The sequence below is a fragment of the Falco peregrinus genome, chromosome 11, assembly GCF_023634155.1.
Source record: "Falco peregrinus isolate bFalPer1 chromosome 11, bFalPer1.pri, whole genome shotgun sequence".
NCBI classification, from domain to species: domain Eukaryota; kingdom Metazoa; phylum Chordata; class Aves; order Falconiformes; family Falconidae; genus Falco; species Falco peregrinus.
Window position 1 is genome coordinate 18608357 of NC_073731.1, and position 24521 is coordinate 18632877.

General features: G+C 36.6%; 2 protein-coding genes across 8 annotated transcripts in view; one reads left to right on the plus strand and one right to left on the minus strand.

Annotated features, from left to right (window-relative positions):
* ABCG5 (ATP binding cassette subfamily G member 5) overlaps positions 1-11251 on the plus strand; it is a 28391-nt gene extending 17140 nt beyond the window's left edge. For 2 of the 3 annotated variants that reach the window (XM_027788500.2, XM_027788498.2), the window contains exon 13: positions 249-470. In XM_027788500.2, the coding sequence (XP_027644301.1) occupies positions 249-445 (197 nt within the window). In that variant the 3' untranslated portion in view covers positions 446-470. Of the gene's footprint in view, positions 1-248; positions 471-11105 lie in introns of those variants that run through there. The other variant, XM_027788499.2, reaches the window with a different exon arrangement.
* Positions 935-22823, minus strand: DYNC2LI1 (dynein cytoplasmic 2 light intermediate chain 1). Of its 5 annotated transcripts, XR_008749147.1 has the most exons (14): positions 22719-22823; positions 21876-21993; positions 21323-21357; positions 20845-20914; positions 19742-19830; positions 17379-17565; positions 14891-14959; positions 13456-13533; positions 11888-11964; positions 11467-11537; positions 10897-10994; positions 9111-9203; positions 5651-5800; positions 935-2637 (listed from the first exon to the last, which is right to left on the minus strand). XR_008749147.1 is itself a non-coding variant. In XM_055815996.1 (13 exons), the coding sequence occupies exons 1-13, from the start codon at positions 22730-22732 to the stop codon at positions 2563-2565; spliced, it is 1074 nt and encodes a 357-aa protein (XP_055671971.1). In that variant the 5' UTR covers positions 22733-22822; the 3' UTR covers positions 935-2562. The 5 variants fall into 5 exon arrangements, 4 of the variants coding, with proteins under 4 accessions (XP_055671971.1, XP_055671970.1, XP_055671969.1 ...); XM_055815996.1 differs by lacking the exon at positions 5651-5800 and having other exon boundaries at positions 22719-22822; XM_055815995.1 differs by lacking the exons at positions 935-2637; positions 5651-5800 and adding an exon at positions 5807-6230 and having other exon boundaries at positions 21924-21993.
* Positions 22824-24521: the final 1698 nt, after the last annotated feature.

Genomic DNA, 24521 nt, shown 5'->3' on the forward strand with positions numbered 1-24521 from the left:
GGCATGAACAAAACAGAAAGCTCCTACTGACGCTTTATTCTTCCCTTCAAAAGATATGGCACAGATTAACTCCAGAAACATATGGCTTGTCTGTTCTTATTCCAAAATGATGAGAAATACTGCTGTGGGTATAGATCATTAAAATAACATTAGGCCTAGGTATATTAAATGTACGCACTAGATACTGAAACCTGAGTTTTAATTTTACCAATTCACCTACTAAAGAGATTAATTTTTTCTTTTGACAGGTGGAGCCAACAGTTCCACTGCAATTAATGCTGCGTGTATTTTCTCTCATGGCATTCAGTTCATTGAGAAAAACTTTCCTGGTGCATTGTCCCGGTTCGCAATTGATTTCCTAATACTCTATGCTTTTCTACCAGGACTTGCCCTTATAGCTATTCTGAGCTTCAAAATAAGAGAGAGAATTATTGACAGGCAATAAAAAAATAAACAAACAATGTCTAATACTGCACTTTTAACTTTATTATGGTTGAAGGCTTAAATTGTTGGATTTTTAGATAGAATTATCTGATTATATATACAGAAGCACATTCACCTTCTCCTGTTTGTTTCTAACTGGACATTTTCCATCTTGAAAAACAATGTTCTCTTAAGAGTGTGAATGGCTCCCTACCACTGGCATTCCCACCCCACTCCCAAATCAGCCATAATCAACAGTATTACATGTTTTAAAGGACATTTTGAATTTCATTTAGTCAGCTGTTGCTGTCAAATTTTAACAATGTAGCAATAGTGCTCTGATTTTTTCCCCCACTATTTTGTTTTTTAACTATTACCAATAAGCAGAGGGGTACAACTGCTAGTAAATCTCATTTCTAGAGTTGTTTTTTAAGTCCTGTGCTTTGTTTTTATACCATTTTGGGGATCTGTAGAAATGGAACAAACCAAATATGGGTAAATAAACACAGAATCAAGAGATCACTCCACTTTAATCTTATGCATGCTATACAACCAAGGAGTACAGGATCTTCAAGCTATACAAAAGTTACCTAACATGTTTGTTTCTTGTAAATGATGGCAAATCAGAGAAGACAGTTATGTTATTTATATCTGTTCCTTCTTTCCATTATCAAGTTCTAAAGCAGTTTGTGAATTACTAGAATAAATTTTTGTCTGTTAATAAAATGTCAATTTAACTAGGAAAAAAAATATAAAAGTTGTTTGCCACTTCTTGGAAGCAATGCAGTTCACATCTCTGGAAATTATTCTCACAGGCTCATTCACATTCCAAAGAGTCTAATTTATCCATTTAGTAACTATAAGTACCTCTCAAAATTGAAAGCGCAACAGACACAGAATTCCTAAATTTTATAACTAACTTTTCATGTTCAGTAAAGAAATTATTTGTTACAGAGGGATAGCTAGAGATTTTTTTTGAGAAGTATATTTGTATCAAAATTCCATAAAAATATAATTAGTTTAATTTGATGGTTTTGAGATTATGCCCTTTGTAACAAAGAATTTCAAATCCTTGAGTTAATGCACGTTCTCCACTTACGTGTGAGGCCAAGATATTTTTTCTACTACCTTTTATGTAAAGTATTCTGAGGTACAAGTGTTGTATCAGGAAAAACATTTGGTGAACAAATGTTAAAAGTAACAAATAACTCTAAAGAGCTGGAAAGACACTACGTTAGTTTGCCTTTCCCATTTTTATGCACATGTAGGGTGGTTCATCGGGGAACTTAACCTTAAGACCTGGGCTGCCAGGTGACAGTTCTGATATTTACTCTTAAACAAGTCTTAGCTCTCAAGAGACACGTCCATGGATGAAAAGCTGTATCTAGTTCAGGCTAGCATTTCACCAGCTTAGGCTGAATGTGAGTCAATTATACTTCCACCACTAACCAAGTACCTGTCAAATTGATTAGACTGACTTCCTAGCATTTGAATATTTGACAGAAATGTCCGTCTTCTAAATTCTGGGCAAAGTTATTGCAACATTATACATTGCAAGAAATAATTCCTGTATTAAACTATATGATACTGAAACAGAGATAAAGCAAACTTCTGAATTCAGGTCAACCATGGTTTTAATTTACGGTTCTAACTTGATTCTGCCAGTTTTTGTGGACCTATCCTACTCAAATACATCACACAACGATGCAAATATATTCTTAGGCTTTGCTTTTGAGTGATATATGCAAAGAACTAGGAAAAGATGCCTAGCACACTTACTAATAATATTTTGGGTGTGAAAAGTTGTTTAGATAAGTTTAGGGCAGAAGCATCCAAAAATAAACCAAATAATGTGTTATAAAATAGGTAGAACTGACTAGTGCCCATTTTCGTACTCAAATCTATCTCTGAACAATCTAGAATTCCTTCCTCTCCACTTTTTAAAACTGTCTGTACCAAGCTATAGTTAAATTTGGACTGAATGAATAAACATCTCTCTTCATTAAATACAATAACAGAAATGCTTTAATAATACTGATTTTTTAGTTTGATATTGTATATTTTCTAGTGCATCAGATTAAATTGCTAATGTAACGTTAGAATTATTGAAGTAATTTGTAAATGTTAAACTGGAGACACCTATAGCAGTTCATCAGAGTCAAAATCCATTTCTTTCCAGGATTTAGAGGCATTTCTTTTGTATTGTTCAAGTTCCTAAAACAGAAACATATATCTATATATTAATCTAATCTCATTACTAAAAGTTATGATACATACATTTGCTACTTGAATGATTAAGGCATATACAAACATTTTTCATCATTATCTTGCTTAGATCAGGGCAACAGGTGGACATAAAAGCCTCAAAAGTAGGCATGTGTTTTACATGATTGCTATTCTGATTTTAATAGAATGCACTTCACAGAGCAAGGGAGGCTTCACTGTAGGTATACAGATACCAGAACTGAACAAAAACAGCACCAGATTAATTTAACAGAAGTATTAATTCTCAATACAGAGCACAGAGGGAGGAAGAAGAAAATAAAGAGCAGAGCAACAAAGAAATTGTCATCTAAAAATTGTATGGAAATAATAAATGGAATTTTCTCTCTCTTGGGGAAAAAACTCCAGCAGCTTTGTCAGCAATGCAAAATTTTCATGAAGTGCCACAGATTTATGAGCAGTAAGAGGATCTGTAATTAGTGCATTTTCTTCATGGTGCTTGCAGGAGTCTAGTTTAGCAGTTAAGCAACTCATAGATGACTGACACAGAACATACTGTGTCTAATCTAAATCTAGGAAGTTGCATTATTAACTAGAACTCTAGTACTGTTCTATCTCTAAGCCAGTCTTTACTCAGTATTTTCACTCCCTCATTATTAATATGAAGTAATTATGATCTCAGAACATACTGAACTGTTGGAAACTTGCCAACAGTTAGGAATAGAAAGAATACTGTGACATTTTAAGGAGCACATGTAACCTCATTTATGCTAAGTAAATAATTCCGATTCTAAAAACTTACTCAAAGGCTACAAGAAAGGGTAAAAGTAGACAATGAAGTTTTACATGTAACAACAACGCTGTCTGGAGGTCATGTCTACAAGTGCTGCCTAAATAATTAGCCTTACAGATTTATCACCCAGGTGAACTGTTTCAAGAAAGAGGCAGACAGTTCAGCAGAATTTATTTTGTTGTAATTTTAGCTAGAAGTCGGTTCAGTATAAAGACCATTTGAAACAACTGAATCAGAAATGCAAAGTATCAAAACCACAGCATATATTAAAACTCTGTATCTATATCACTACACACAGAAGTACAGAACAAAATGCTAAATACTTATTTTGGAGACGTATCTAGGGAGGATTACCATTTAAACAAAGGCACATGAAAGAAAAAAAAAGAGATTAAATAGGAGGATATTAAAAAAAAAGAATCTTTACCAAATTCACTGATTCAGGAGGAAAAATGCTGTCAGGAAAGTATACTTCCTTAGTTTTCATGTAAAATAGAAAGTAAAATAATTCCCCTGAAGTCAGATATTTAATGGAAAGATCTTTCCAATACAGCTCAAAGATTACTCCAGAGACCCTTTGGAAAAAGGGTACCTTCCTGCTCATAAAGTCCTATAAAACATAAGCAGAATTCTAGAATATACTGCAATTATTCAATCAGCTAAGAGATCCTTTCTCCAAACTGAAAGATCCTATGAAAGAATATCTCTCTAGAGTATGCCAAAACGTTCATGCTAGCATTATGCTTCCTCTGTTTTCCGGGTACCAAGTTTAGGTGACACAGATCAGATTTACAAAAAATTAACAACTGCAATGTAAATACACTTTCAACATGCTGTGAGCGCTTTAAACATTACTAATGCTAGCAACTTGTCATAGATGTCTCAACAGTGTCATAAAGTGGATTTCTAAAAATTTTTTTAACCTCAATGCTTCTGTACTTCAGTGTTTCTATAAATTCTTCATCTGTCAAATGCAGAAGATCACACCTAATCTCATAAAGGGATTGGGAAGAAAGACTTAACTGATGTTTGCGAGGCACTCGGATAAGATAACATTACCACACATTCTCAGAGAAAAAAAATTAATACTTTTGTGTTCATTGAAGTGTCTGAATGGCAGGTTGAGAAATAAAGTACACAAAGAATAAGGATGATGAAAAGAAATACTGAACAATTGAATGGAGACATCAGCAAAACAGTATATGATCATGTAATTAAAGACAATACTATAATGTCTACAAACAAAGAGGAAAAATTAAGATTGTAGGAACAGGTTTAATTGTTGTTGCCTTTCCTCAGTTCTGAGGGACTGATATGACCTTAACTTTCCTTTTCATGCAGTTTCTTACTGAAAGTGCCCTCAATCTGGAACACGGTGAAAATAGCCAAGTACTAAAACAAGGATTAAAAATCTTAAGCACCCAAACTTCAGTAGGAAATTTAATAACAGTGCTCTAATAATGCTCTTTAAGTTAGTTGTTTGGTTTTTTTTTTTTTAAATAATCTTTTGTACCCATTTGGACATGCTTTCATGTGAAAACAAGAAAGCTTATTCTTGGCAGCTGAGTAAACATTCTAAGTAACTTTTTCTCCACAATATGAAGACTAGCACTTCTCCTGTGGAGAAAATGAAAGATGCTACTAATCTGTTACCCACGTTAAGATGCCTGTCACACTCCTCTGCCCAGCAACACTGGTCTGACCAAGGAGGTTCATCACACAATATGCAATCCTCTATTTTTTTGGTGAGACTGAAATTGTCTCCTGAAATTCTGCAATATGGTCACGTCAGCGAAGTATACTGAAAAAATATGGCTCCTGTTCTGTTGGCCAACACAGTCCCCATATCTCAAACAGCTGCAGGTCTGACACCCAAACTTTTAGCTGCGGATGACACAGTTAATTAGGTCACTCCTATTTTAGGAGGAAACAGGACTATGCTTCCTTGTGAGATGTTACAGAACCTCCCCTTCTGTTTATGACTTGTTAAAGTCTTAACAGTTACAGCCCTGTTTGTTGAGATCTGCTTCCGTTACTTTTTGTTAGCTGACACCAACTGGCACCAGGCATCTACTTCATTTTTTTTTAAAGTATGTTTTATGGCATTAGGCTTCAACTAAAACTGGCACCAATCCCTGAAGTAATACTTTTGTGCAACAAAGACCAGTCAGTGTGAACTTTGGCATTGCGTGACACTGACTTCTTAAGTACCTGGTTGGGAGGCTATCCAATTCTTTGGGCTCAAGGTTAGCTTTATCGTTTGCTTCAACTAATGACGCTGCAGTCAAATGTCCAGATGAAAAAGGTCCAAGCACCTATTTTGAGGTTTAGCAGTACAAGGCATAACAGGATAGCTAAGACCTGAAACAAACAAAAACCTTCGAAAACACATCTTGGAGTACTTACGTCTGTGGTAGCCAGCATTTCTAAAGGAAACAGAGCAGACACCCCCCATGTACCATCTCACTGCCACAAACATTTAGAAGGAACTAAGGAACAAGACTTTCATGCACTCATAGATGCTCACAGATGCAGGTGGTATATGTGCAGCTCTACTTGACATATTCTTTTAAAAGATCTCACTCATATTCAAGTTACATGTGTACCTAAAATGAAATTAAAGTGACCTTAAAGCATCAAAAGCCAAAAAGCTAGCAGACAACGGAGAGAAACGGATGATAAGTTTGCCGTGTTTGTTGTACATGGACTGTACGAAGCGCCAACAGCAAGCTACATGTTTAAGGCCTAATAAGCATGCCAAAATGAATGTTCTTCTTGAATCTTGAGAACCCTGCAAAGACCACAAAATTCCAGTAATTCCTGGCAAGAATCTGCTAGTTAAAAAATACATTACAAAAAAGCTTAACTCCAGAGAATGAATAAGCAGTAAACAATTGCAACAGCACTAGTCGATATAAACCTGCACATTGCATGTCTGTGGGGTAAGTACTAGGAAAAATTCTGAAAAGACATAGCTGAAAAAGATAGTTGAACAAAGGCACAGTGAGGAAAAGGTAGCCTCAGAGGGCTTTCCAGAGCAAAATGGTCCAGAAACAGAGTGGTGCATCTCATACTTAACTCTGAAAATATTAAGGAGGCAAAATAATCTGGTCTAAAAGAAAACACTCTTGTGGCAGAATGCTGATGAGCTGGACTCTCTTAACTTCTACAGCCAAAAACCGACTCAGATAAATACTAGCTGACAGCCAGCACATTGGAGTGAGCCAGGTACTTTAATCTCAAGAACTTAACCTTTTACCGTGCTAGAGTGTACAAACTCTAGCTGCAGACAAACCCTTCAACCAAGGTTACAAAGTTGGAATTGATTTAATTAAACTGTATTGCCTCAGTTAGCTGTAAATCTATTACATTATTATTGAGCAGTCCTGACCAAGTCCGAGTCAGTCAGGTGTGCTAGTTCATCTATCAGATTCAGTGACAGGGGCTGTATTTTGTTTCTGCTGCTATGTTTTCCTGTTTATTTTTTCCTTTAAAGCTTATCTTTGAGGTAAACAAGCAAAATGGTTATCACCTAGAGTCCAAAGTGGCATATTAATTAACCCAAAGTAACTGAGAAAAATGGTAACATGCACTTAAAAGATTTTAAAATATACGCTGTCCTATGTAACTTTAACTTTGCGTTATGTCCCATGATTTCATTAGCAACATGTTGCATATTAAACATCTTTATAGAGTCCCTTGATATCTATTGTGCAGGAGGAACAATATATTAAGAACATCAGATGTGTGATGCATTTAAAATGTTGCTTTAAAAACAGGATTTTCATGCCACTTTTCATATAACTGGGAAATTCAAAGACACTTAAAGAATCATTGCAACTACAGAGTTCTTTTCTTTCAGATGTATATTGCTATCTTGCTGCATTTCAAATTGAATTAAGTTCTCGGAGTATAAAACATTTTAATAATGTGCAAATAATCTTGTAAAAATTGAACTTCACAATACAGAAGTTTAGGAAATAGCTTCAGATAACAAAAGTAATTTTCTCTTTAATGCTCAAATTACTTGTAGTAGTCCAACTGAAAGAAGCTACACTGGTTTGCAATGCCCTTGAACAGATTAAGATTCTAAAAGCCTGTCTCTTTTGTTTAAAAACAGAAAATTAATAATTTCCTGTATGATTTAATCAACGCATACCAGTATCTTCTTTTGCAAGACATTAAGTATTATCTAAAAATAACAAACCTAGTACACCATATAGTTATTTTGAGATATACAGATACTCTGAGATTACATTATAAAGTCCAAAAGCAATGCGCTTTACAAATTTTAATGATTTCTAAGACTGTTCTTGATGTAACAGAAATTCAGAACCGATGCCTACATTAACAGGATATTACAGGTAACGTGCAAGTTCAAAGACTGCAAGAGATTCTTGAAATGCTTTATTCTTTTATATTATTAACGTATTTCTTTGGATCAGGTAACTATGGGTTTACTGCCTTATGCAATCCAACTAAACTCTGCAAAAAGTGATGGCAGTAATAATCTAATCCTTTGGCTTTCTTTTACAAGCATGCAAAAAGATGAAATTTGCCAGGGTTTTTAGGGTTACCCAAGATTAACTGCAGTGCGATTCAATAAAACTGCCTTTCATCCTAAGATTGGGAGTCTGTAAAAGCACATGCAATCTAGATTGGTACAATCCAGCATCTTAAAACACCGTTAGAAAAATCTCCATTAACTTGGCCCACAAAGAAGTTAAACGGTGTACAAATAAGCCCACGCATAAACTGTGAGAACAGAGTAGAATGTTTCTCAGTCATTCCAGCAAAGAATTTTGTGTGTGAAAGATATGAACCTACATAAAATATACACTCAGTATGTGATACTTCTTCCAAACAAAGAAAAGTACACAAAACTTGATTGATTTTAACAGACCCACACCTATGACATTGATAAAAACTATATGAAGTGTTTCTACTCATGTGATGTTATACACTGGTAATCTATAACGCAATGTTCTAACTTTCGTTTAGTTTGCCACTGAATTTTTATATGCAATTAACTCACCACAAATGCAGGGAAATGCAGAAACACTTCAAAATTAGTAAGAAAAAAACACAAGACCCTTTCACCACTAAAGGTCTTTCCTGGAATTCAGGGGTTAAACTAAGTATCACTATGTAGAACAATTCTATTCACTCTGTTTCAGCTAAAATGTACATAGCCTGCAAACTTGAGTCAGAAACGTTATTATCTCAGTACCTTTCCACTTTAAATAAAAAGTTTTGAAACAGAAAGACAAAAATTAAAAAGTAAACAGCCCCCACCCCAAACCTTGCTACTGCTTCCTAGACTTTCTGCCAGTCAACACCCGAATGAGAGTACAAGGTACAGAAATGAAGAAATTACTGCCAAGAAAGCGTCACAGCTTTGCCTCAGTATTTTAGTGAAACAATTCTGGAAGAGAGTTAGAGGAAAATCTGAATTATTAATTTCTAAAGAAACTGCAGAGACAAAAGTTTGAGATCTAACAATGCTCTACCAGCTTAATGCCTACCAATGGAAAAAAACCCCAAGCAACTGCTACGCTGAAAACTAAAGTTGAAGTTACTTAAAGGCAAAAAAGGGACTACAATTAATTCAGCAATGCTGGTGGTTCTGGAATACCTAACTGCGAACAGCAATTGGAGAACTACCACACACCTGGTTTTTCTGAGCTCTCATAACATCAACATCATACTCAGCATATTGTAAATCCTGCGCAGGGTCCTTGGTATCTTGTAAATCACAGGAACTCTAAAAGAAGAAATGACAAAAGTCCAAAAAATAAAATTTATCTTCCGTTCTTCTAACAAGAAAATGCCATGCTGTAGAGCTAATGTAAGTATTTGCTTTTAATACAAACGTGTTACAGTCTTGCATTTATCGAAGAATTTTGTGCTACAGAACACAGATTATATTTAAAAAAAACACGTTAGATTGGTAAAATAATGAGAAAGTAACAGTACAGTTAGAGCTTAAAGGAAAGAAAATACTCTTATTTGGTAGTTGTTTATTATTCTCAGAATGAAAATATCCTTTCTGGCCCATGACATCTGGGCATAGTTAAGGTTGCTCTTACTAAAGCCTGGGTTTTTTTCATGTTGTCCTGTCATTTCTCCTCACTCATAATAAATGGAAAGTAGCAAGGCAGCAATCATACACATGATGGAATAAAATAAAGCAGAATTATATTTATTATTAGACAAGGCGACAGAAAAAGAAAATTTCAATGCATAAAAAGAGCTTTAAAGTTTAAAGCATATTTTGGAACCAAAACAGAAGACTGGGAATCTACTTGGCAAATCTTTAAATCTGTAATTAGACTGATACCTCAGAATACTGACAGAGCTTGCAAGATGAGAAATGTATTAATTTCTCCAGCTATTTCGGGAGGAGTTCAGGAGTTATCGGGTGGGTGGTGGCAGAGGAATGTTTGTTTATTGTGTTGTAAAACACTATGAAGGAAAAATAACATGAAAAATAAACAGTTCTGTATAGTTTCTGAAAAGTACAGTTGAGTCTTTATCATGTTGGGGCATACTGTAGTGAGAATGGCAACTTAGTGATAATTTATTCTCGTCACAAACCACCTGAAATAATTTGTAGGCTTTGATATGTAGCAGTCAGGTGAGTGGGAAAGGGTGAATTCAAACTCCTTCTCACCAAGAATGGAGATTTATAGACAGAAAACTAGAAGAACCCATTTGCACACCACAATTTGAGGCACAGTTCCATAGCCCTGACTGACTTCCTTGCCTGCCCAGGAAAGCTGTAGGGCAGGAAATAAACAGGGATAAGAACTGCGATACGGTCTATTACACAAGGAGACAGCAGCAGTGTGTATTTGCTCAGGTCAAAGAGAAAAGAATTTTGATTTCCTAACAGCCACAGTTACTTTTAATGAAAAGTAGTATTTGGGGGTTTGCCTCTTGGGACCAGAAACTTCTGAAATATGTACAAGATTTATCACTACATAGGTGCCAAGGGATTCTAATTGCCTTGCAAGTCCAAACACTTCCCATAGGAAAATGGCAGATTTTGCAAGGAACTCTAACACACTCCCTCTTGGAATACCACAGTCAATGGGTTTAGGTATTAGGGGATATGTCACCTTATAAAATTCCAACTCCATTGTGTACATCTTGTCTCTCAATATACTGAAATGAAACGTTATAACTTTGGAAAAAACCAGAGGATTACATCAGTATTTTCATTATTACTAAATGTAGAAAGGTGACTGAAGATGTAGAAGCTAAGAATCAAAGCCCCACCACATACAAATCTGTATTTTTAAATTGCATGAAACTGCTTAAAAGCAGTTGGAAGAAACAGAACTGCTAAGTGAGACTGAAATTCCAGTCGCTGGATTTGAAAGACAAAAATTAGTAGTGATATTACTTCTATTCTATGGTGAAAGAAGCTGTACAGCAGACATGCAAATACCTACCTTGGGAGGAAATGTTTTCTCAAACACTTTTTTCCACAGTTCCAGAGGTGTGTTTGCACGCATCTTTCCAATATCACTATCAGAGGCAGGTGGTGGTCCTAAGGATTACAGCACAATGCAAAGTGATACAAGTATGTTGTCATAACAACATAAATTATCAAATCATTTTGGATAATGAACCATCTAATTTAGCATTTTATATTCTACAGAGACAAGCTGAAACAACTTTGAAGAAGCACTGATCTCTTACCATGAAATGCACTCAGTGGTATCGCATATTACATTTTCTTTCAGATCTAAGCTTGTTGGTACTTTAATTTAATAAAGTATTTTATTTCAATAAAGTATTGGGACTACTCCAAAAACTACCTAATTCTCAATAATAAATAAATAAATAAGTGCTCAACAATTTAAATATTGAATCATAATTTTAAACTTTCTAGGCCATTTCCTTCAATAATCTGTTAAAACTGACACTGATGTGCTATAAATTTTTAATTTGCTTAAAATTTTTTTCTTGTTTTCAAAAGCAACTAAGCAACACAGACAATGAACAGGAAACGTGCTAACCTATTTGGCTTAGCGAATCCAGGCCTGCTGGTATAAATAGAGGTTTGCTGTGATCCACCGATACAGACTTGCTAAACAGAAAAAAGAAAATTTGCATTTAGCAATCAATGGAAAATTACATTATTCCAGATAAAATGTGATTCTTACTGGGTTTTGCACACAAACATATGTAAATAAAAACATACTCGGTTCTAGTGATGACCATGTTTCTAATCTATCAGTTTTGGGATCAAAACAAAGGACTTATCACTGTCCTGTGCAGAGATAGGCAGCTGAGGCACAGGAGTCAAAGCCCACCAACAAGAATCTTTCAGAGATCGTATTTTAGAAAAAAAAATTTTTTGGCGATCAAAATGTTTTTTATTAAGTACTTTATTACATGTGGGAAAGACATGTAATAATCGGATAATAATTATGTTACCTTTTGTCATAACCAAATGCCAAGTGATTAATAAGAACACGGGCTTTCAGCAGGAGAGCCTCAGATTTACTGGTAAACTAAACAAATCAGAAAACAAAATAGACATTATGATCTTCCATCATAGAAATATTACATTATGTCATCTACACAGAAGATTTCAGGCATAAATTTGGTATATGTTCACTGAACTTTCCAAAACATGAATGTATTTGTCACTGAATGTATAGATCAAGAAAGATTAAATTTAAAATAGTATAAAGATTAAAGAATAAATTTTAACATAGATTCCAAACTTCTAAAGTATGCACATTAAGAGACACAAGTCTTTTGCCCAAGACTAACGAGTTATTAAGATTTTAAGCTACATTAGAAATTATGCAGAATACCATAAACACATGAAAATGTAATGAATAACTATAAAATTGTTCACACATTGTAAAAGCACTTTGACAGTGGCAGAACTGGTACAAATTTACCAGAAAGCAGCTCCCAGAGTATCTTCTCAAAGAGCATGCTTATTCCTGTATAAGGGCTTTTGTATCCTAACAGATTCATGTCTTTGAGAAAGAAGTCAGCTCCCTACTGTGCGAAGTTTCTCCCACTCATTTTAATGTGAATCAGGATTTAGCAGCCGAAGAGTTTTAGGCTCCTCGGTTTTTTGTTTTTAATTACAATAACACTTAAATACTTTCTTTAAAAAAAAAATGAAGCAAAACAGTTGTATTCTCAGTTAACAAAAGATGAATACACACGTCAAAGTACAAAAGTTGTACAATGTTACATGGATGCAAAAGGACATGCTGTAATAACAACTGAAAGCAAACATAAGTAGTTTGGTAATCAAAATAAGCCATTATGAAATATTATTTATAAAAAACAACATGGTTGATATAATTAGAACCATCTTCTGATGTAGAAAACTGAAGAGGCAGCTTTTTTGGACTGTGAACGTGAACATGCATGTTTCTGCCTTTACTCAAAAGATGATCTGCCAAACTCAAAATCAATTTATATACCCACATAAATACTGCACTGTCCTCATGGTTGGCAGTTCCTACTCATTACTGTAAAAAAAAACCCTGCTTTTATTCTTCAACACCATAAGTGTGGTAATCTGGTTATGTTTCAAGTGCTGTGAAAATGTGCCCTTGGATCTACATTTTTAAATCTACTGAAGCCAGGTCACTAGACCTAAGATCACACTTCTACCAAAAATGCCAGTTCTCTATCTACAGCGATTACTTGTGCCTGCCCTCCTTCCTCGTACCAAAAAAATTTTGCCAGACAAGCAGTAAACTCAATCTGGGAACTCAGTTGGCTAACATAACTACTTTTACTTAGTTTTTGCTGATACTGGGAATTATGTGGTTTGTTCACAACACATATCCAGCCATCCCCTCCCAATACCTGTAACCCGCCCAACAGATTAAATCATGAAGAAAGATACTTTAAAACTAATTGCATCCCATTCGCTCTACAGTTTTAAATTTCTATTTTTTAAAATATTGTTTTATAACACAAATATTGCTCATCTTCTCTGTCCTTCGTTAGAAAGTGAATATACACACCACTAATGATGCTCCATAATAATGCGAAACAAATCGAAGTGTCTTGCTTATTATTTTCCTCATTTCAGAGTCAAATTCCTGAAAAAGTTGATATTGAACATATACATAAGAAACAAAACCCAAAATATTACAGCTAGAACTTTTCATTTTTTGTATAAACTGCAATGCTCTTAGGCTACAATACATGACGCTTTCAGCTGTCAGCATAATTATATCTTAAGACAGAATCAGTAACAGCCTACTCCGAAAAGAAATGTCACAATTTCCCTTTGTTTCTTTTTTTACAGAGGGAGCCCGGGTCAGGCAATATGTTAGTCCAGAAGAAGTTTCTTAATTGGGAATGCGTATTCAATTTTCAATTAATTTGTTTCATTTTGTTTTAAATTTTTAGAAGCAGAAATACTGCCTACTAGAATAATAAGGATTTTTTCTTTTTGTTACAATATTGTAACTTTCAGTAGACTTCAGGTATATGCTCTGTAAATTCTAATACCTGCAAGATTTGAAAGGTGCATGCAAATATCTTTTCATCAATGTTTCTTTAATATAACATCATACAGATGGCCCTCCTCAGATAAAATGGGTGAAAACCTGGCTGCAATGAAGCCTGCAGGAGTCTATCCGTAGACCCCAAAGGAATTAGGCTGTTATTCTGTGCTTATTACGTGATTTTTGAAGAGGACATGGCTCAGCATAAAGCCTCAGTATGAAAGAAGACACAGTATCTTACTCATAAAGAACTAAGTAACTTAGAGGGTCAGCCAAGTACCAATGCACTATGTAGTCATCCAGAGAAGCACAGACTGCCAATACAGCAGCTAAAAATCAAGTATTCTGTTCCAGTTTCTCATGGTCTAGTGCTGCTTCAAAATTGGGTATGCATTTGTTTGGATTGTTAATGTTCTGGGAGAGAATCCAGAAGTACTATGACATTTCTTTCCTCTCCTCCATAAAAGATGCAACTACTCACTTGTCACTAAAGAAGTCACTAAAGTGACTAACTTGTCACTTAAGAAGCACTTAAAAAATCTTCTAGACTGAAATGACCGTTTACTGTTCATGCTGCCACAACTACCAAAAAATCTGACCAGCTGACATGAGAGATGCCCCTCTTTCACTGCCATAAACTTGCAGCTGCTGCCAGAAGGGACACATGGAGCTGGATTTCTCTCATTGTAAAAGAAAGTCATCAACATGATGGTTTTTTGTTTCCCTCTTTGCGCTGCAGCAACATATGTATCAACAATTTTGAAGTACATCAGTTTGGGAATGTTTTCTGAAGGAATGACAGCATGCCCTCCATAACACTGTTGTATGGAAAGACTTTTTTGTGGTAGAAGGCTGACTGGCTGTACCTTTGTTCAAATGATTACTATTATAGTACCAAGATTTTAGTATACAGAATCTTTTAGTTATGAAAAAAAATATTACTTACATGAAAAATGTCGTATTTGCTTCCAATTATCACCAAGGGTATTGGAAAAGGGTCAACTAACTCATAATCCTATTAAACAGAAATCCAACAGTTAAGACATGTAAACAAACTGTAGAAGATTGCAACCATTAAAACAGCTAAAAGAGGTTCAAATCAATTCAAAGCAGACATCCTCTATTTTTTCAAAATTTTAAATCAAGTGAATAAACTTCAATGCAATATCCATACCATGTTCTACAATTTTCTCATTTTTTTCATAGATGGTCAGGAAATAATCCCTCTGGCATAAAAGGGCTTTTACACCATGTATTCCAGCTCCAAAATTAGATGGGAAGTGAGGGGAAAAAGTCATATATTCACAGAACAACTGCCAGATTGGATTAGTAGAACTGGCTTTTTGACACATTCCCTCTCCTTGCATCATATCCAAAGTCATACAGACAGAAGCTCAAGAAAATTAAGCTGAATGATTAGTTCATGTCACACATTTGTCCTCCCCACATCACATTTTCCAAACTCTTGAAAATCATATTAAATGTTTTTTAAATGTTTGATATCAGCAGAAAAAGGGAATGTCACCCACCAACCAAGAAAATGCAAACCAACACCAATGGATGAAAACAGCACTGGGGGTGTAGTTAACTGTTAAATAGCTAACTTCTGATAAAAAGTTTTAATAATTAATTACAATAATTCTCAAGTTACCTGGAAGGTTTTCCTGTAGTCCATATGAAATGAGACAATCCCCCCATGTGTTCACGTAATTAGTCAAGCTGCTTTGGTTGCAGCAGAGTGGAAAAGAGATGTGTTGTAGCAGAGGTTGACCTAATTGTTCCCTTCTAAAACTGGTTATTTCACATACAGGTTGAATGAGAGTATATTAGCAAGACGCTGCACATATTGCAAATCCTCTACTTTGAGAGGAAAAATAATGGCTTCACTCATACATCGTCAAGACAAGCTTTAAGCAAAATTATCATAACTTAAAACTGCATGTACAGAATACAGAACTGAAATAATTAGTTTTAGTTTCTGAACTAAGAAAAAATTAATTTGGGATAACATCAAAAACATTAAAACTGGCATACTGAACCCTATGCATCTCTGGAGTATGGTATTATTTTTTTGACTGTGGACTACTTTAGGTGCATCCAGCCTTTGTAAACAAGGTCTGCAACTGATATGCTTTATCATCACAGCAAATAATTCTTTATCCAGGCCAATGGAATATATCTAATACTTAAAAAAACACTTCTAAGAACCTCATCAATTCCTGTTTGTTATACAAACATGTTTAGCTATAAAAAGGCAAATAAAAATCTGTGTAAGCTGTCATTGACTATAAAAGATAGTACTTTCTCCCACAAAATTGACATAATTTGTTCTTGAACAATGATGAAAGTAAAAAGAGAACCAAGGAGTAACACAATGTTTTGTTTGCATTCTTTCTGGTTTTGATAATGAAGGCTGAATAGAAATTCTAGTTTAGAAGGTATAATTGTGTTCCCTACAGAGCAAGTATAAGAAGTCTTCTTAAAATTAATGGCCTTATTCTTTCCACTTATTAAAAAATGCTTGCAGTTTTCTGGTACGTAAGCCCCTATATGTAAACTTGACACTGTGGTCATGATTTATTGCCATGTGTGCTTGTAGGCTTTTAGTTTTTGTGAATTACCTTCTCTAAAAGTAAAAAACAAAATCATCATCCAGCAGATGTCAAACCCTATACTCTAAATATACTGTGTTGCACATGTTACTTTCTCATAAATTTTAAGTTACTTTAAATTTTTGAGCGATATAAGCATTTGCTGTACTGCAGCAGTAACTAGATTTATGGGCCAATTCTTTGAATAGTTGAATACTTATTGATGCATTATATACACACAACACTTGCAGAGGTTTAATGCACAATGACTTTTCATTTCTATTGTGCATAATCTAGTTTAGCTTTTCCAGAGATTTAGTTAGCAATTATGTTTAAAGGACTGATGTTAACATTTCTGAAACTTTATAATTTAATTAGTTGTCAGATTATCAAAAGGCATTGAGTTTGTGATAGACATTTAAATAAATGCAAAGTATATAGTCATGTTGATGGCTGTTATAACTATATTCTTTGCTTAAATTTGTACCTTCAGCTAGTCTCTTGCTAGATGACTTTTGTACATTCTAGTTTTCATCTTCATTTTAAAAAGATGAGGGGGGGGAACAGCAAACTGCTACTCTAAAACTTTTGATTGGTGTAACATGCCATAACAATCACATTAGATATCTAACAAAAAGATATAAGAAACCTTCTTTCCTTGTTTCTGCTCTTATTGAATTTTTATTAAATTGCTATAATTTTCCAGTGAACAGGTTCATCTACATCAAATGGATTTTCAGTCATGCATAAAAATCTAAAAGAGTTGTTTATGATTTTCAAAAGCATTATCTTTAACTGTATAAAGGCCTGTGACATCTGGAGAAAATATTAGAAGTAACTTACTGGGTGATCCCTCTGCAGATTGTTCTGCATCCTCTGTTTAATTTCAGTAGCTACTTCAGGATTTGTCTTTTCTAGTTTGGTTAAAATTTTGTTCACATGGTTCCTGGTGACCTGCAGAAGTTTCTCCATAGTAGTCCAGAGTTCGCTAGGTTTGGACAAATCCAATACAAGAACTACTGCAAATGACCTATTAAAGAGGCATTATTTAATCAAATCTTTAGTGCATGAGACAACATTTTCATAAACAACCATACCTGTAGTACAAATGCTGAAAGCAACAAATGTGAAAATACAAATGCTAAGACTGAATTAAATGTCTCAGCAAAGGAAGATGGCTTTTAAGGATACTCTGAGCTCTGAAGAAAAAACTTTCCTTTGTCTCTTGTTCAGAACTATTACTCTGGCAACTTCCCATCACAAATTTGCAGGGGAGCTTGTATATATCAAGCTTTGTTTCTGCAGACTTTGTTTCAAAGCAGTAAAATATGCAAATATTCTGAGCCCATTTAGCTCCTTCTTCCTGTATGACTGGGCACTTCTACCATCATGTATCCCTGCCATCTCGTTAAGTCTACAATACCAGATGAAGCAATGTTAGCAAATGGATAGGATCTTTCCTAACCATTGATGTATTAGAAAGTTATATAGTTATTCTTTTGTAATATGAAATGGAAAAAAATGGTTAAGGGCAATATTCTGTGCCATGGTCAGTGCCAGTTACCTGGAACCTCAAATGAGTGTATGAGAAAATCTTTGGAAAGATAAATAGAAGAAGTCTGAGCACTCAAGACATACTTGGCAGTTACAAGGCTCTTAAAGGTGGATTACGATAAAGAATGTTTCACATATAAACTCCTCTCCTTCCAAAATCCTGCCTCCCAACACTCTAACTGCATTAAAGTGCAACTAACTGTAAAGAAGAACATCGCAAGAGCAGCTATTTAAATGGGTGAAATCATTCTTTTACATTCCATCCTGACTTGAAAAAGGGGATTGCAGATCAGACTGGTATTATAAAGACTACAAAACAAAATGAATGTCCAATTTCACTTTAAAATGCTGTGGGGAATAAATCTGGTGAAAAGTCTCTTGATGAAACTAGATATAGTTCATGGAACTTTTAAATAAGCAAATGGCTTGACTACAGACAGATGAGAAAACCAGTGAAAAGCATGTAAATCGAAATGGTAGAATTTTTGACTAGCATGTGGAAATACCACCTTATGAACAGAAGTGGTCTTACAGAACAGTGTTGCTATCCCATCAAAGATCATCTACATCAGAAGATTCCTTATCAGTAAAAAGGGAAGAAAAGACTGATGGAGATGGAGCTCAGTTTAGTTCGTTCAGACAACAGCTGAAAAATTACAATTGAGTTCCACTCCCCCCCCCAACCTTTTCTAGAAGCTGAAAGCTTCACATGCTTTTGAAGTGGTGGGGTTTTTTTTCATTCCTTCTTAGTCTCTTACTAATTAATGGCATTATCTCAATAGCCAAAACAGCAGCAAAGGTACATGATAAAATTTTTATCCCTCCTTTTTCTCCCCCCCCCCCCAGCCCCACAGAAATTAAAGCTCACTACCAAAGAAATAAAGCAATGCATCATAACACAAAAAGTATCTTGTGATCCTTTTCTCCCCTTCCACTTTTAGCTTCATTTTCCCTAAGCAGAAAAAATGCAAAACGCATCCCCTATCACCTTCTCATTTCTTCATACAGCTCTTCAGGCATTTTTCTTCCTATACTATTCCATCACTTTTATGGACTTTTCTCACTATGTTCTCTTAATTATCTCAAAATTCCTGTGTCCTTTTGTCTTCTAATAATTTTAATAGTTTTAGGTCCTCTCAGAAACATCAGCTCTCTTGTACGCTCTTCTCATCAGATGATCCCTTCACTTCCCAAAAATCCAGATTTTTTTTTCTTGTCATAACTTTTTGCCTTGTTTTTCACCATAAAATACTGCCCCTCATAGAGGAAGCATCTAACTTTGCATACAGAAGTAGGGGCAAGATTTTATTTTTCTATGTCTCCAAGTTGCTTTTTCTACTCTTTCACTGAGCATAAAGTTCCCATGTCTTTTTTTCTGTATTTCTTGTTCTATATACTTAAGGCCAACTTATTGCCTTCATGTTATTGCTTTCTTTTGTTGGAGATTGCTAAGAACTTGGCTTATTAGGAGAGAACTGTGAAAAGGAAGGTCAAAGCAAAGTATCAGTGGTATTACAATGATTTTTAGAAAAAATCGTAAACGTTTCATCTTACATTTTTGAAAGAGTTTTCTACAATAAAAGGTCTAGAGATTTACTTATGTTTGAAGGAAAGCCAAAATCAACTTTGGAATTGTAATATTAATCCCTTACCTTATGTTGTTGCTAGTGATTGGTATTCGAATCAGTTCCAGTAACGAGGTTCCACCACCTAGCTCCCAAAAATGAGCTACATCTTTAGGCTGTAAAACAGGTTATGTTAGAAACGTGTGCTTCTGTGCAACACCAAGAGAAGATCATCTAATAAATTGGCTTTTCATGCAAGTGACTCAGAACAAGAACATATACTGTTTCACTAGTATTTTCCAAAAAACAAAACCAAACAAAAACCTCCCCATGTTCAGGAAACCCCATACAACACTCTATAGGGACTCCAGGCATGCCTATGACTATCTTGATAAATGACTATGGTAAAGTAAAAAAGTCAGGAAACAGCATGATGAATAATAAACATTAAAAAAAACACATTCTCTTCCCTTTCTGTCTCTTTACTGCAGCTCAAGACTAATGATTTTTGAGAAATTCACAGCTGGAAAAGTAAGGAAACTCTACCTTTGCATTTCATCCCTGGGAAAAGTTTTAAGTGATTTTTATCTTTCAGAGTCAGATTTTCCACCTCCAGCTTTAGTAACGGAAGCAGCAATTACCTGCAGCAATAGTTACTGCTGCTGGGCAGTGCTGTGCTGTGATGGGAATGGGTTCAATATTTCTGTTAACATAATCTGCAGTGCAAAATTTAGTGCTATGGACACATAACCCAAAAATTTAATTATGATTCAACATCCTCTAGGATGACTGCTTCTCTCACAAAACTGGCTGTAAAGTATCTTCATTGGTTTGTACTCATTTTGCATTTTAAAGACAAAATTAAAGGCATGCATACTATATTACAATGGGAAAATAAAAACACTGAAACACAAAAAACAAAGTAGTTTTTATAGATGAATCTGATTGCTTTGTGTTGTACTTTGCTCTCTGATCTACTGTGTTTCAGTAAGAGGGAAAAACATAGATTAAAATACAAAATTAAGCTAGCCGATTTAAATAAAATTGTATTAAAAAACCCTTTATGTTTCACAAAAAATAGGCTAAAATCCCTAAGGTTCTTATACATAAAACCCCACATATCTTGTGTGTGTGTGTATGTGTATATATATATATAAAGATATGGTCAACTATACTTTCTGGATACTCACTGTATTGTGTCTCCTTGCCTTTCTTCCAAAAGTATATTCCAAGGCTAATGTTGGCTTTGGAATCTCTTCCCTATGCAACGAAAAATAACTTTGTTTTGTCAAGATCCTCTACATAAAGTTAATTCTACAGTTACTAAATTAGATTTATCAGTCAGTTCAGAATTTGGCTTAGAAACAGCAGTACAGAGAGGACACTTTTAAGACAAGAGGTCCCCATTGCTGAAGACAGGAGAAGTAGCAGCACCAACCTGAAGAGGTGGCCATTTAAGCTCTCCAGTACTGGAGAAGGACTGAAAGGGTCAGATGACAGGTAGTAATGAGGGGAAATAACTTTATCCATTAGCGATCAACCAGTCACAGAATACAACATCAGAATACAACATCTGTATACATGCATTATGAATTATCACACAATATAACTCTTTATGTAAAATTCTAACTCACAGCTGAAAACTACTTTTAAAAAGTTGACACATACCTCTCAAGACACCTCAGTATAATAGTGGTCTTTCCCTGGAAATTAAAACCAAAGAAGAAGTGTACTGTACTCTCATTAAAGCCTTATTATGGAAACTTAACTGCCAGCCTTCCATCAGAATCAAGTTACACTACCATTATTATAATTATACACTAATAGAGATGACAAATACAGTAATAGGAACAGTATGCTTAAAATTAGACATTCGTGATCAACCTGGCCAACTCTGTTAAATTGTTTATCAGGTTTTTATCATTATTAATACATTTATGTAATGTTTGGCTTCCACTGGAATTAAGTATTACTGATGAGATAAAAAGAATGCTTAAAATACAAATAAACATACAGAAAAGTAAGTCTTTACACTGTTGGAATTCAGACATGGAGTACCATACCACTGAGTACTCAGTGGAATGCCCACCCTCCTCAGAATGAGAACATGACATATTTTGTCTTCAGAAGAATTAAGTGAACCTAATATATGAAAATACCAGATATTTTCCGACACAAACTATGTTCAAAAAGCACAGAACTGTACACTATTTAGCATTACCCCATTTTTGTTTCCCATAAATAATATTGACTTTTCCCAAACTCCCACATGCTTGCCATCGTCATCGGGGTTTTCTCTCTTCTCTACTTCAGCTATAGCAAGATCCCATAAAGTATCACTAGATGGAAAAAATAAAGTGTCATTAGAGCAAACAGTGGAGTCCAGACCATAATTCATTAAAACATCTAAACTGTTAAATCAACAGTATTGCAGTTAATTATTATTATTATTTATAAGTATTACTATTTCAGACCACAGGCCCTCTGCTTGTGGAAGTACTTCTAATAATACCAGGTTAAGTAAAAAGCCTCTGGTAACCCCCATATCCATTTGTGGCACACGCTGAGTAAATACCAGCTGTGTGATGGCAGGCTTTGTTTTGAGTACGTGTAAAAACACTTTTAAAAGGTTTTCTAACGATTAAGGCTTTTGACCGCCCCTTGCGGGTCAGGCTGGAAGCCTGTTGAGCCGGGAGCTCCCGGCCGCGGCACCGGAGGCGCCGGTCACGAGCCAGCGGGCGCGGGAGGGCTCAGGCCCTGCCCCCGGTGCCCCGGGGAAGGCCTCCTTCCCCTCAGGCTCCCGCACGGCCACCAGCGGGGCGCTGGGGTGGGTTAGGCCTCCCCCTTTTCCATGGGGTCCCTCGCAGGAGCACCGGCTGCTGGCGCCAAGGGGCCGGCATGCCCCCATCCAACCCCGGCCCTACTCGCTCTCGGGGGCAGAGGCCGAAACAGGCCTTTTTACGCCTCCCTTCCGCCTTCAGGCTGTCCCCCCCGGCCGCCGGTTCCTTCCCCGTACGGCTGCAGAAGCGAACCTCCGTCGAACCCAGGCAGGACTCCCCGTTACCTGGCCTTGGGCATCGCTCCTCAGGACCCGGGCCCGGCTCCCCATCGCCATGGGAACCGCGCAGGGCACGCTGGGAGGTGTAGTTCCGCGGGGCGGAAGTGGGGGGGCGCCTTCCGGCCCGGCGCTGGTGGCGCAGCGCCCGCCTCAGCCCCTCGGCGGCGCTGTCGGTCGGCCCCGGGCGCGGCGAGCGGGCGCCGCTGTGGCGGGCAGCAGCGGGGCGGGCAGGGCCTCTCTGCTGGTTGCCCGCGCTGTGGCGGGCTCAGCTGCAGGCCCCGTGAGGTGGGTGAAGGGCCGCGCTGGTTCCACCCAGGGTCCCGCCCGCCCCCGGGGCCCGGAGTTGTTCGCGGGAGCGGCAGCCGCCTCTGTCGGTCGGGTGTTGAATGTGGTGCCCCGCCGTGCCGCCCGTGAGCCGTGCCGGAGCCTCGGGGTCCGGGCGGGACCTCGGCTGTAGCCCTTGTCGTGAAGGGACAAAGCACTTGAGCCGTGGGGAAAGGGCGTAAATGGCGGGAGGCCCTTGCTTTACCTCAGCCTTAAGCATCGGCTCCCTGTGAGCTCGTGGTCCCCCCAGGTAGCTGTGTGGTAGTTCCTGCCCTCTAAAGTGAACTACTGCATAAGAAAATAACTATTTTGTAGTTACTGGCGCACACTACTGGTAAATCCAAATAAATCCAAATACCATGTTAGGGTTAGAGAGTGGGATTTAAAGGGTGCGGTAAAATGCCGGGATGACCCAGTGTATGAAAGGGATATGGGATGTAGGTGAACTGGACAGGTCCAAAGTGCCAGGGAAGTGACGTGAAGTCCAGGACAGCAATCACAGCTGACCTTCTGTAGCCAAGTAGCTGCTTTGCATCTACTTCGAGAGACTAAAGATGGAAAAATCTAAGTAAAATCCTCTTATCTGTTTGATCAACAGCAGGAAAGTGGCCTCATTCATAATGATTAACTCTGAATTAATTTTAGCTATTCCTTTGTCATTCCCCGGAGAAGGCTTATGTAGCCTTCCACAGACTCTCAGTAATAATTTTCTTTAAAGAAAAGGTTTTTCCAATTTTAACTTTCCTAATCACTCAGTTTCAGTGCCAGAGGCCTTCATATGGTTATTTTTGCCTGTCTTTATTTACTTCCAGGTTTTTATATGGATCTTTAAAGCATTTGCTAACCCCCTATAGATATCATGATCCTGGTAATTAAAAGCCAGAAATAAATTTCTTTGCTTAGTGTTGTGCAGTGGCAGGTCATGCTGGTGCCTTTCTAAGTGTATTTCTTTCATCAATTTCATTTCAACAGTTCCTGTTATCTTGGTATACAAAGCCAGTGCTGATTTATCAGCAGCAGTTAGGGACGGTAAAAACCCTGGACAAAGTTGCTCTTGCTCTGCCAAAGAAACCAAAACTAAGGTAGGAATTGCTCCTGGCACTGTGACATTGGCATATATTAACTATGGAGTTAGGAGCGCAAGACTAAAATGCGAAGTATTTTTTATAGTGACTTACTCACTGGCATGTGCTGCAGTACAGACCTGAGCTGGGAAGCACAGTATAAGGCTGTACAGTTAGTAAATAGTACTGAAGTCCAAGCTGGAAATGAAATCGAATTTTCAGTATTTTAAGTTTCACCTTACTCAGTTTCTTTTCCTTGGCCCTAAGAAACTGTAAAAAGATGCTTTTCTTCTTCTGAATTCATTATTACTGAGTTACTAATCACCTTTGTTAAAATTAACTCAAACTAATGGATTGCAGTAAGCTGTATGGACTATTAAAGCTGTACCTAAAGCTTTAAGTGATGCATTCCTTTATGCAA

Excerpts from the sequence above, each read along its gene's own strand:
- DYNC2LI1 (XM_055815994.1), bottom strand. Across the intron at positions 17,566-19,741 it reads ATCACTAGCAACAACATAAG|GTCATTTGCAGTAGTTCTTG; the intron begins GTAAGGGATTAA and ends CCTCTTTAATAG. Across the intron at positions 14,960-17,378 it reads ATCTGCAGAGGGATCACCCA|GATTATGAGTTAGTTGACCC; the intron begins GTAAGTTACTTC and ends TCTGTTTAATAG.